The 12,444-nt window shown below is 42.8% G+C and overlaps 1 protein-coding gene across 4 annotated transcripts in view; it reads right to left on the reverse strand.

The window, feature by feature from the left end:
* znf609b (zinc finger protein 609b) overlaps window positions 1–12,444 on the reverse strand; it is an 80,606-nt gene that overhangs the window by 11,321 nt on the left and 56,841 nt on the right. For all 4 annotated transcript variants that reach the window (XM_026162618.2, XM_026162600.2, XM_026162628.2 and 1 more), the window contains one exon: window positions 10,348–10,573. In XM_026162618.2, coding sequence (XP_026018403.1) covers window positions 10,348–10,573 — 226 coding nt within the window. The remainder of the gene's footprint in view (window positions 1–10,347; window positions 10,574–12,444) is intronic.

Below are 12,444 nucleotides of genomic sequence, written 5' to 3' on the forward strand. Positions count from 1 at the left end.
AAATTTACATTCATCACTCCATTAGACCTGTTGACACAGATTTTCAGTAGAGTTCTTGTGTAATTTGGCATAACCTGGCCGTTTCTCCCTATTTCCCTTCCTAAAGAATGGCTTCTTGACAGCCACCCTTTCATTGGGATTAGAGCTGGGCGATAGAACGATAACGATATGTATCGCGATATAACTTTTACTCGATAGAGAAATTAAGCTATCGCGATAGACCTCGCCGCTCTTGTCCTCTTAAAAAAAAAAAAAAAAAAAAAAAGTCAGCCAATCCAAATTCAGTAGCGCAGAGCCAAACCAATCACAGCCGCAGCGTCACGTCGCGTGACTTGTTACGTACAGCACAAGTGCCAAGCCGCACGTGTGTTTGTTTGGGAAGCAGCCAGCGCATAATGGAGGAAATGAGTGTGCCGACTAGAAAAATCAACCGAGCGTGACCGAAGAGAAAACAGATGATGGTTCCAATGCCGGAGAGATTGTCAAACGGAAGAGCCATAGAAGTTCCGTAGTGTGAAGGTATTTCAGCTATTTCAAGTCTGACAAAAAACAGAGTAGCGCCCACTGTAAATTGTGCCGAAAGCAAGTCTGGAAATACAATAAACTGGTGCATGCGTCACACTGTGCGCCACGTTATTGTTTCGGTGAAATGAATTTCTACAATACTGTTACTGTTAATTCTACTCTCTGCAGTGTTTAAATGCTTACATATACACACAGTTACTGTCCCTCCACACATACAACTCGGTTCTGCTTCTATGCCCCAGCTTTGTTTACTTTTTCCCACCGAGGCTTCTAGACTTCTGATTGGCCAGCATTTCGGCACGGTTAGGAATCTAGCGCCACCTGCTGCTTTGGCATGTTCATAGCAGCGTTTTCCTTCATTTCTGCCTTTTTCTGCCTGAAAATCTCCGTTTTCAAAAATACCCGTGTACGTGTGGACGTAGCCTCAGTCTCTGACTGGAAGCGCTAATTCGTCATTCGGCTTTTGTCAGACTAAAGTAACTGTTAACACTGTTTGAAAAGCTCAGCTATACAACAAGGAGAGATTGAGAATTTCCTTTTAGTTCTCAGTTTATTTGATATTGACAAAAGTTAGTCAGTTTTGTCTGTTCTTCTGTAAAACAAACTAAGATTTATTTTTAGAATTAATATTTTGTTTCTAAGTGGAATTGACAATTTAGTCTGTTTCATTTGTTCTATTTTGAAACTTAAACGCTTTAGCGGCTGCCTTTTGTGTAGTTTGCAATATTTGCCTTTATTTATCTGAAAAAGTCTCATGTTCCTTAAGTACATCTACCCTGTTGAACTTATTATGAGAAATAAATATTTAAATCAAAACAAGCTGCTGATTATTTCACATTTTACTTGTGAGCAACGGCACATTTAAATCTTACAAATATAGTTATTTGGCTTATATCGTGATAGATATCGTTATCGCCTGAAATGAAAAAAACATATCGTGATATGAAAAAATCTCATATCGCCCAGCTCTAATTGGGATAATTTCTGATGAGACTTCAGTTAACAGTAGAAAGGCCAGATGCATCTCTCAAGTCCTATGTCAGGTCTTTACTGCATTTTTCCTCCCTATTTCTTAAAAACATGGCTTTCAGATATTGTACAACATGCAGATAATTTTTTTAGGCCTGCTGCTTATTTAGTCCTCCTCTTGTCCGTTTCCTCAGATTTGTTTAAGGACTCACTGAACACCACATTGAGATATTCCAAGTTTTCAGCTAATAGCTCTTTGAAAATCATCTTGTTGGTGCAAAAAGTACTATTTTATGTATTGTACACTGTTATCTTTAACATTTTTCATACATTCTAAAAAGAAATGAAAACAAGTTTTGTTTGATTTTTACGGACTGCTACTTACAAAGTATCTAAGGATATTAAAATTAAAAAAAATCTTTGCCAAGTTATCTGTCATTCCTTTAGTTAGGCGACTTTTTACTGCCTGAATAGGTCACTGTTAAGTGGCTAACTAAAAAAACAAACATTCCTCTAACAATGATTAGTTACAATGACTAGACTGAAAATGAATAAAAAAGTAGCCAGTGCCCAAAGAAAAACTTTGAAAGATCTATTGCTCAAAATCACACCAAAACAATTATATCTGGCTACTTGGAAGTAAAATATAAAGAAATGAAGGGTGGCTTAAGACTTTTGCACATTAGTGTATTGTACTCCAATAGTTCAGAGTCAGTGACAGTGACCTTTTGTATAATCCATGTTTGCTGTTGTCTCTTTTCCCCCACAGAGGTACCTTCCTTTTGGCTGCTTTCCCATGCTGAAGCCAAGCAACCCTGTAATCCTGTCAGCGGTCCTTGGCTTCTGGGTCAGCTCAGATATCTGCTTCTAACCTACTCTGAATGCTAATAACGTAGTTCCTTGAATGTTATCTGGGACACCTCAAGGACATTTAAACAAGTTGTGCTGAAACATTTATCAAAATAAGAGGAAAAAAAGACTTTACGTGTGTATGTTGTGCATCAATTAGACACAGTATTACCTGCTTACTAAGTAATTAAAATTCACTCCTCATCATGGGGAGTACTGGTATACGTTTTCAGTGCTGACACTTCAGTAGTTGTATCAGAGCTTGGTAAGTAAAGTTGCAAGCTCCACAGTATCAGTGTGTCAGAGATAAACAAAGCTTGGTTTTCCCCATACTAAAAGCAACAAGGATTAAAAATTCTATTACACAACTGTCATCTTGCAAATGTTTCAAAATTTCTTCCGTCCTGGTAATTATTTACTGTAGATGATACTTTATGAGCAACACTCTAAATTCTTCCTGCACTACCGAGTAGATGACATTTACACTTCATTAAGCAACCGTTATTGTATATTGATGGCATGAGTAGCTGATTGCACAACTATTCCATCTTTGAGAAAATTTATATTTATGCAGGTTATTAAAAAAATCTGATGCTTCATGCTTTCATTTTAATGCTTAACATTTATTACACTTTACATTGCGTAATTTTAACTCAGCTACTCAAAGTTTTGACAGGGGTTTCGAAATCCACTGAATTTGTTAGCCATATCAAAAATATGCCCAAGGGTATGTAACAAGATCAGGTTTCAAAGCTGGAACTGAAAAGCTGTTTGAATTTATCTGCACACTTTCATCCTTGGAATCATTTTGAAGCCGTTAGGACAAAGATGTCAATGTCATGTCTGTCTAAACACGGAAAGCCCTCGACATAACAACCCAAACAAATTTCCCTGTGGCAGAAAGCAAATTACACAAGGAGAACTTTCCATGCGTGATCATTTGTTTACACACACACAGAGTTACAGATGAGTGTTTGTGTGGGCCAACAATTCCCCCCCCCTTCTTTCCTTCACTGGATTTGTCTCGAGGGAAGAAACAAGACTGGCGTTCAAAGATCAAAAAAATACAACTTGCACTTTGAAACTGCAGTTCACTTGGGATTTGTTTTCAAAGGGAGGCTTGCTGTGTGGTGGAAGAAAAGGGTCTGAAATTATGTGGAGCAAACATGGTTTCCTGCAATTCCCCCTCTTACTCCCCTCCCCCTGTCAACCTTAATAGGGTCACTCAGGATGGCAGAGTGAAATCCACATTAATGAGAGGAATTGACCTGTAATTTCACCACTCATTTCCTTTCAATGCTATTGAACAACAAACAGAACCCCGACTGAAGCGCCAAACTTTCCCGTTTGCTTTGCTTAGCTTGTGTGCTGCAATGGTGTCCACCATGCCCTACCCCTGCCTTCAAACTCCCTTCCTCACCACTTAACACATTTCATTAGGCCTCAGTGGGGCCAAAATATCAGGTCCTCTGCTGCTGGTGAAATCTGCAAGGGCCACGGGTTCACTGGCTGACCCCTGCTTTGCCCCATCTCAACAGGAATCCAATGGGGTTAACGGCATTTTCACTGACTGACCTTGTCAAAATGCCTTTGTTATCTTTGAAAATGTAATGACTGGGTGCGATGTTATACGACTCCCCTCCCAAAACACCAAATTAAAGGGTTCTGTTTGTCTAAGTGTGTGAAAGGAATTTCAGTTTAAAAGCCAGGCAATCCCTAAAAAAAAATAAAAATAATACTTATGTGAACAATTACCAGCACTTGCAATTATCACCTTTTCAAACAGTTGGATACAAATATGTAGAACTTCAAAAAAAACAAAGAAAAAAAAAGAACATTCACCATTTTCTGTGCAGTAAAAGCACCATTTATCAAGGTTGCATGAAGACAAGAAAGTGAGAACAATGAGAGAAAATGCCAGTGTTCATTACGGAGAGAAGATAAAAGATAGCTGTGTGCTGCCGCGAGCAATAACTGTAACCTTGACAAATTAAGTGTTTGAGCATTCAAGTGTCGGGAGTGCATTTCCAACAGCCCGTTTTCATGGTGCGGCTCATAAAACGAAGTCGAGCTTGTCCATTTGTGTCAGTGTCAGAGCAAAATCTCCTAAGGCTGACCTTTGCATTAAATGCTGGGCAAACAGCAATTTGGGAACAACTGTAGGATTTGTCTGAAACACTGAAACATACAAACTGACACATTCTTTTGGGGGGGGGCTACAGTATAATTGATCCATCCAGAATCCATCAATATTTAGGGGTGACTTGTCCAGTTTGGGACATACTGGGCTGTAGAGATGCCTGCCTTCTCTTGAATATAATGGAACTCGATGATGCTTGCCTTGTGGTGCTCAACACATCAAAAAAACAGAAGAGAAGAACAACTCAGCAGCCATGTCTCTCTGAAAAATCACCATTTCCCCAACCCTGTTGTGTGCCAACTCCATGCAGGAAACATTTTCTCTTTACTGAACTGCATCTGCCAACCAAAAGAAACTGGAAGCTATAGCTAATATTACAACTCTCCCGAAGGGGACAGCATTAAAGTTTGCATCTCGTCACAAGGTCACCGCCAGAAGCCTCTCCTTATGAAAAGATTCATGCTTTCTTCAACCGAGTGATCCAGTTTTTTAACTGTCCAGTATTTCTAAAGGCAACTAACAACTATTGCAATGCTTCATTGTGTAAGCACATCCTCAGCTGAATATTAATCTATAATCTTCACCAACAACCAGTGAACCAGCCTCTTTTCACTTTCCTGGCCTGTTTCACCCACAGTCCAGTGTGACATAATAAAAACAAAACCTAATGTGCTGTAACCAGACGTGACCATGAATACAATATGTAAATATAATCTGACCTCGGTACAGATCTGGGAGACCTTAGTCTCATTTCCATCCAGCTATCCCAGTCTGACCTGCAATGACTACAACCATGCAACTGTAAACAGGAAGTTTAAACACTAAATAAAGGAGTTGGGACACTTCCTCATTCCTGAAATGCGAGAGGTCAGTGGCAGTCACAGTTGAACTGACCCTCTTACATCTGCTATTTTGTCCATAACAAGCAAACACCATAAACACATTCATGTCAATTCTGTGCATCTCTACTATCCTCTGTGCAATAAGCTCCTGGCAAAGAAGAAACTGAACACTGTAAACTTTGCAGTCGTAAGCCCTGTTACAAGAAAAAGGGAGAGAAAAAAAAGTTGCTGACATTAAGCTGAGAAGAAAAAGTTACAGATGACTAGCGGTTCAGACGAGGCTACGTTTGATGATTTTATTTTAGATTTCAGAGAATTCAAGTGAGTCCTCTGAAAAGTTCAGCCTCCGGTTCGCGAGAGGTAAAAGTGAGAAGTCGCTCTCGACAGACAAGAATAACAGCCTGTGAGAAGGTCAATTCTCTCACAGCACTGAGAGGCAAGGGAGGGTTGCATTAGTATGCTTTCCACACAGCTAGACATTATCAGACACATGCAGCAGGTTCTTCCTCCCTAAGAAGGGGGGGAAAAAAACAAGCAGCTATGCATGTTTACTCTTGCAGAGGGAGTAGATGAGCAGATCACAAACAAGCAAAGCTTGTAACAGCCAGAGGAAGGGAGAAAATTGACATCTTTACCAACTGCAGTTATTACTGGAAATAATGTGTATGAAGACAATCCCAGCTTCCTTAAATGCCACCATTAAAAAACAGTCACCCTTAAAACAACCCCTCTGGTGTTTTGCCTTAAAGGAGATGGTGTTGAGATTAAGATACGGGCCTGCCAAAGGCGTGTTACTCAAGTTCTCCTTGATGTGTATATAGCAAACATGATATCTTATGACAGCCACTGGCGAAGCCTTCAATTCCTCCAGGCACACGATTTACGACTCAAGACGGTTTTAAGTGCTTAAAAAAAATGCAGTTATCAGCCAGTAAGAATAGGAGCCGTTACCAGCATCTCTCTCTTTAGAGATTTGGGTTCACACGTGGGCGCCATCTTGTTAACACCACCGGGGGACTAAATTAGCGACTAACAAGACGAGCCTGCTCCGTCAGACAATGACGAGCCATCGATGGCTAAAGTTCCCTGAGTGTTGTTTCAACAGCATATTTAGGAAAACTGGCAAATTCTTTAAATATGGGAGTGTTATTTTCTTTCCCTTTTTTCCCCTGGAAATTGGCCACTTCCACTACTGCACAGTGAACACTGATGAGGGTAAAGATTGGCTGGGTGGATTGGAAACTGAAGTGACTAAGGAACTGGCAAATGAAAATGTACTGCGTGGGGGCTGCAGAAAGAAAAATAAGTATCGTTTCTACACTTTTCTCTGAAAGGAGCCTTTAGTGCTAACAGAAGTTGGTCTTCTCTGATTGATTTTTCACTCCGTGTCCTTCTTGCTCATTGGCCTGGCAGACAGCTACAGGCCTCCTGACAACGTTCGCTCTCATTTCAAGGACAGCCTCTAAGGTGGGTTCACGGAGAGCGGCCACCGCTCGCCTTTGTAAAAACATTTCAATGAGGCTACTGACAGGTGTCTTCAAAGGAGCAAGGAAGCATAACTGGCAAGTTAACTATAGAGCCAAGTACTCCTTTCATACAATATTCCCCTTTTCAACTCTCTGACAGGGTCGGAGAAATAAAGGAGAGGGGAAAAAAGGCATCTCTCAAATGTTTATACAGAAATCTCCGTTTCACACTGACCTCCATTCCATGCAGATGCCAAACGGCTTTTAACTTCTGTGCTAAAGCCAATGCTCGCAATGCTGCAATCATGTGCGCTGCATAAATAATCCAAGAGACAAACATTTATCACAAGCAGCCTGTATTATTTCTCTATTAGGCAGCTCAAGAAGCTGTGGGACCAGCTTGGGGAATAGCCTGCTGTGTACTGGAGGGTTGGTGTGTTTGAATGCCACACTGGCACTGGCATGGAGCTGCGGTGTTTGGCCAAAGGGCCCCCCCTTCTGTGTTCCCTCTGCCCTGGGGCAGGAGCCAAGGCGTTCTGGGCTGCGTTTCAAGAGCAACTTCTCCAGCATTTTAGAGATGGCATTTGGAGGTATCAGCATGCTAAGCCTGGGAGGGGTTGGCCCATTGCTCTGCCGACACGACCCTGGGAGCTGCTACTGCCTCGTCTGCGCCGAGGGGATTTGTGTCAGTGCCGGGCCTTAAAATACCACGGCTCTGCGTTTCTGCCTTCCTCCTGTCTACACTTCACTCACCCCCAGACTGACAGCATGACACAGACTCACTTTATCACATATTATCCATTTATTTTCATCCTGTGTGTCCTAAATGCAGTAAAGGGTGCTTTTTTAAAGCCACAGTGGGTTACTTTGGTCACTTTGAAATCCAAGTTACATTAAGGCTTCCGTTTAGATCCAGTCATAATCCAGATCCGGCTACATCTGAGCTCACATTACGCGGGATGAAAAATTTACCCGGCCCTCATCAGCCAAGATTCTTGTCACCGCTGACCTAAAGGTGCAGCTCCTGTAATCACATTTTGTTGCTTGCTTCCTCCTCATCTGTTTCTTTCACTGGCACATGTTGACTTGGGTGAGGCACAGACAATTACTGGGAGCCTGTTGTTCATTTACTCCCACAAGGCAGAAAGGCGGAGGTGATGAAGCAGCTGTTGGATGGCATGCCAAATGAAATGCGCGCGCATGCATGCACACACACACACGCAGCGCATGCCTAAACAGCTCTCTGTCATGCAGAGAAGTGTGTGTGTGTGTTGGGTGGGGGGAGACTGCTCAACTTCACTGCTAATCAGAATGCCTCTGCTACGTCTTTGGGGCCTCAGTTTTGTTGCCTCTTCCCTGGTACTCTGCCTGGATTCGCCTGATTCCCTCATTTGGTTCTCATTTGTTCGGCTGCCACACGGTGCAAGAAGTCCACGTTCTCTTAGGGGAAACGCAGCTGAACAGCAGTTTGATGTAAGCGGCATCTGGGTCTCTTTCATTTTAAAACTAGCCAGTGGGCTGTCGAGGGGGTGAGGGTGGCTCGTACCATTAAAATGATGTAGAAGCAACACGCGTCTTTGTGTCGTTTAATGTAGTGTGCACAGTACAATGGGGGATATTGAGAAATGTCTCATTGCAAGACCCAGCCCAGATTCACCCCTATTATCTCTGCTACACTGAAGGTTTACTGCATATCTGTCAATTTAACACCAAGCAAAGGTTCAGAAACGGCGCGCATTTCAGCCACAGCTCGCAGCTCTCTCTTAAAAACACACCAGCTGGGGCCGAGTCAGTCAGCAGTGAACAAGCTGCTGTCTTCAAAGAATGTAATACATTTCTAAAATACCAAAAAGAGTGCGCAAGAGACAACTACAGGGCCACTCTATTTTTATCAAACTCGTTGCTTTATCCTTTATATGATATTCACCTGATCTTCTACCTTTAAGTTTTTTTGTTTTCTTTTTTTAATTAAAAAAAATGGCTTCAAAGCAAAGGAAGTGGGTTGATGCCTCGAAAACCTGCTGGTGTCTACAGCTCTGATAGCCACAACAACCTGTGCGCTACACCTGCTGTCTGCCCAAACCGCCCTCCAACCGGCTACTCTCCACCACGCCGCTTTTAAAACCACTCAAAGCTCCCACCAACATCCTCCCCACTGAGCCAGATAGAGTAGAGTCAGAAGAAAACACAGATCCATCAGGCCAAACCACTACCTCTTTCAGCCAAAATAGCAGCTTTGAGAGAGCGGAGTGCAGGCAAAGGACAGGCTCGGTTGGGGAAAGGGAAGGGGGCAGGGCGTGCGCGCTCGAGAGAGGGAGGCTCAAACGCTCCGTGGGAGGCAGAGAATGAGGGAGCGCAAACATAGTACTGGTGCTGGCTCGGAGCCATGTTTGTGTCACTAACAGAAGTAGCCTTGTCCACCCCTCCCCCTCGCAGCCGCACCACCACCCCCACCCTGCCATAACCCCCTTGCCTTGCACTCGCTCTCTCTCAGTTTGCTTGGAAACAAGAGTCAAGGGGCGACTGGCTGGATGCTTGGTAACAGAAAAGAGCTGCAGTACAGAGCAAAAATCAAAAAAAAAAAAAAAGAGGAAAGAGAGGGGAGAAAAGCCACTCAATAGCAGGGACTGTGCTTTGGGAATGTTGATGAGGCAGGGACCTTTTTTTCCCTGTTTGGTTCCTCCAAGCGAACCAACAAACAGCTCTGTGGATGTGTGGGCGATTTGTACTCAGCATGCCCGCAGAGAGACTGAGAGCAAGCTGCTTTGAAGATTAGGTGTTTGCATTATTTCACATCCACAAAAGGAAAAAAAATTAAGTGGGGGGTGGGGGGGGGCAGTTCTTCAGAACCAGCAGAACCTGATGGTGTGATAGTAATACATCTTAAAATTAAATGAGCTGTATGAGGTTTTCGATCAAAGGGAGGAAAACTCAGAGTGTATAAGATTTCCCTCGGACTGCACTGCAGAAAAGGAGCCCACTATTTTCCCAACTGGCAGGCTTGCGGAAAACAAAAAAAAAAAGAAACAAAGGAAAAAAGAAAAAGTGCTTTGTGTTTGAGGCATGTTGCTGCAGAACAGATATCTCTGTGCAACAAACTTCTGTCTGCGTACTAAGAAAAAAAGAAAAATATCCCCCCCCTCCCGAACAAAAACAAAGAAATCAAGGCCACCTAAGAACTGCCTGCCAACTACTATTCTTCTTGGCAATATTACGCAGCATGTGCGCTGGTAAAGCACGCATTAGTACCACCAACAACAACCATTTCCTGAGGCTGTCTGAGCATATCCAATTACATTTTAGGAGGCAAATATGTACAGTAATGACAGCAAGATGATTTTTTTTAAATGACAGAAGATTCACTAAAGCTTTGAAAAACCAATAGCTCTTTGATGTTAATATGCAAACACATAGCTGCTCTGGCTTTGTAAATAAAAGGAAGAAAGAAAACCTATCCCATATGTTTTTACCTATTTTCTTTAACTCCACAATCCACAGCTTATTTGTTTTAAAGGGAAGAGATTTACAAAGCAGCACGTTAAACTGCTCCACTTACCGTCTTCAGTTTCCTGCCACACTATGCCTTCAAGATTGACACTGGTTCCAGGCTCACAGGGCCCCAAGCACTCCGGTTCGGTAGACAGGGCCACGTCTGATGTGTTCACCGCCACCGAGCGTGTGCGCACCATTATCTGCTCGCATGGTGAGGCAATCTCACTGTTGCCTACTGTGGCCAGGAGGTGGAGGGGGGGTGGAGCTGGCGTGGAGACAGGAGATTCCATCTGTGAAGGAAGAAGTGGAGGTTCAGAGAAATAGAAACACACTTCAGAACCACTCTCTAAACAGATACGGGCCAGATGTTGAGTCTCAGACCAGCGGATGCCACAATGAGAGGAAGTGAACAAAGCGCTGAATGCATCGAGGACATTCTGGTATTTCAGTGGACTTTAAAAGCTAGCTTGGTTACAGAAAGCGTGATGCAGCAGTTAGCAATGCACTGCTGTGTTTTTCCTCGCTTCAGTGGTGATTAGCAGGCAGGGAAGGCAGAAGTGGAAATCTGAAAAGGACCGTATTTGTTATACGAGGTCGGCCAAACAATCCCTCCCCGAGCTTTCCTCCCTCGCACACTGCGAAGCGACGCTCGTGACACCAAATCATCTCGCAGACTGATCACTCATTAATTTCCTCAATTAAAGAGCTAGTTGTGGCAAAGGAGTGGGCTGCTCGGGGTCAGTAATTGATTCCACCTGTTCTGACACTCTGTGACAGTAATGAAGAGACAGTGGGCCGACACGGAGAAGGAAAATGAAAAGGACAGCAAGGGAGGGAGCCGATGAGAACATCTGAGGGGAAGAGAGAACTGCAGGCTGAAAAATGTGTAGGTGGGAAAGAGGCACAGAGGAAGAGTGATGGTGATTTAAGGGCCGGAGTGACACCAAGCTTAGCGCTCTTTATTCAAGGTAGTCGACATTAAAGCGCTCCAAATCATTAGCACTGAACTGCAGGAGGAATGCCACGCCGCAGCCAGCACCGCACATTTATTAATTGGGCATAAACCACTCAGTGCTTGGGAATATGCTGCCAATGCTGGATCCTATTAGACTTAGAAGACAAAACAACAATTGACACGTTGGATTATAAGCCTGTACACCCTTTAAATAATTGTTCTAATCTACTTACTGCTCCGAGCTGAAAACGATGTAGAGAACTACAACAAGTCGGTGCTGCAGATGGTGAAGTTACCGCTTACATCTTAGGGATGTCCGTCCACCATTTTATCTGAGAATGAAACAGCTGAAGTGTTGGGAAACTAAACTCTACTAAAGGGACGAGCACAAAACCAACATTTATCGTTTCCAGATGATGAATCCTACTTTAGTGTAATTTTTCAAACAAGTACCCGCAACAGTAATGACATGAGCCACATCGATGCTTTTTATCCAGTTACATTTGCTGCTGATATTACCATGGTACCACGCAAATGTTGCATTTGTTCAAATCGAATATTACCGTGCTAAACAGTGTTCACCACGGTAAACAATATAATGCCTTCTCAACACTGATCATGCTCTGAATGCTGTTCAAAGCACCACTTTACTTAGGTAGAGCTTTTCACAGCCAGCAATGCTTCATGAAATGAGGGGGTTACATCCAAAACCACCATGATGCTCAATTACTGCAAATGCCACTATGTTTTTCTGCTTTTTTGCATTTTGGGCTATCACAGTTGAACTGCTTTTATAACTCGCCTCACAAAAAACACTGAAAAATCTGTGCCAAACATGAATTAAAACCATTAGCATTTTCATTTCCCCATGTCTCTGTGCCTTTAAGGGGGACTTTTAAAATATAAACTAGGGCTGGACAATTAATAGAAAATGAACCAACATTCAGAGCCTCAAATTGATGGAATCTTGCTGGCTTTGTTTTTAAACTCTATCAATATTTGCCCCATTATATACTATCCCCTTTAAAACATACTACAAAGAGTTGTCACGTGACTCTTTCCCATTCAGTCCGCGACACGGAAACATCATTGAATGAAAGTCAAACATTGAGCCAGTTGGAACAACTCCAGCCGTTTGTGCCAAATAAAAAAAAGCTGTGTCTGTTGTTCGGATACATTTTTGGCATCAATAAAGACAACATTAAA

This window comes from Astatotilapia calliptera, chromosome 1, assembly GCF_964374335.1.
Source record: "Astatotilapia calliptera chromosome 1, fAstCal68.1, whole genome shotgun sequence".
Classification (NCBI taxonomy): domain Eukaryota; kingdom Metazoa; phylum Chordata; class Actinopteri; order Cichliformes; family Cichlidae; genus Astatotilapia; species Astatotilapia calliptera.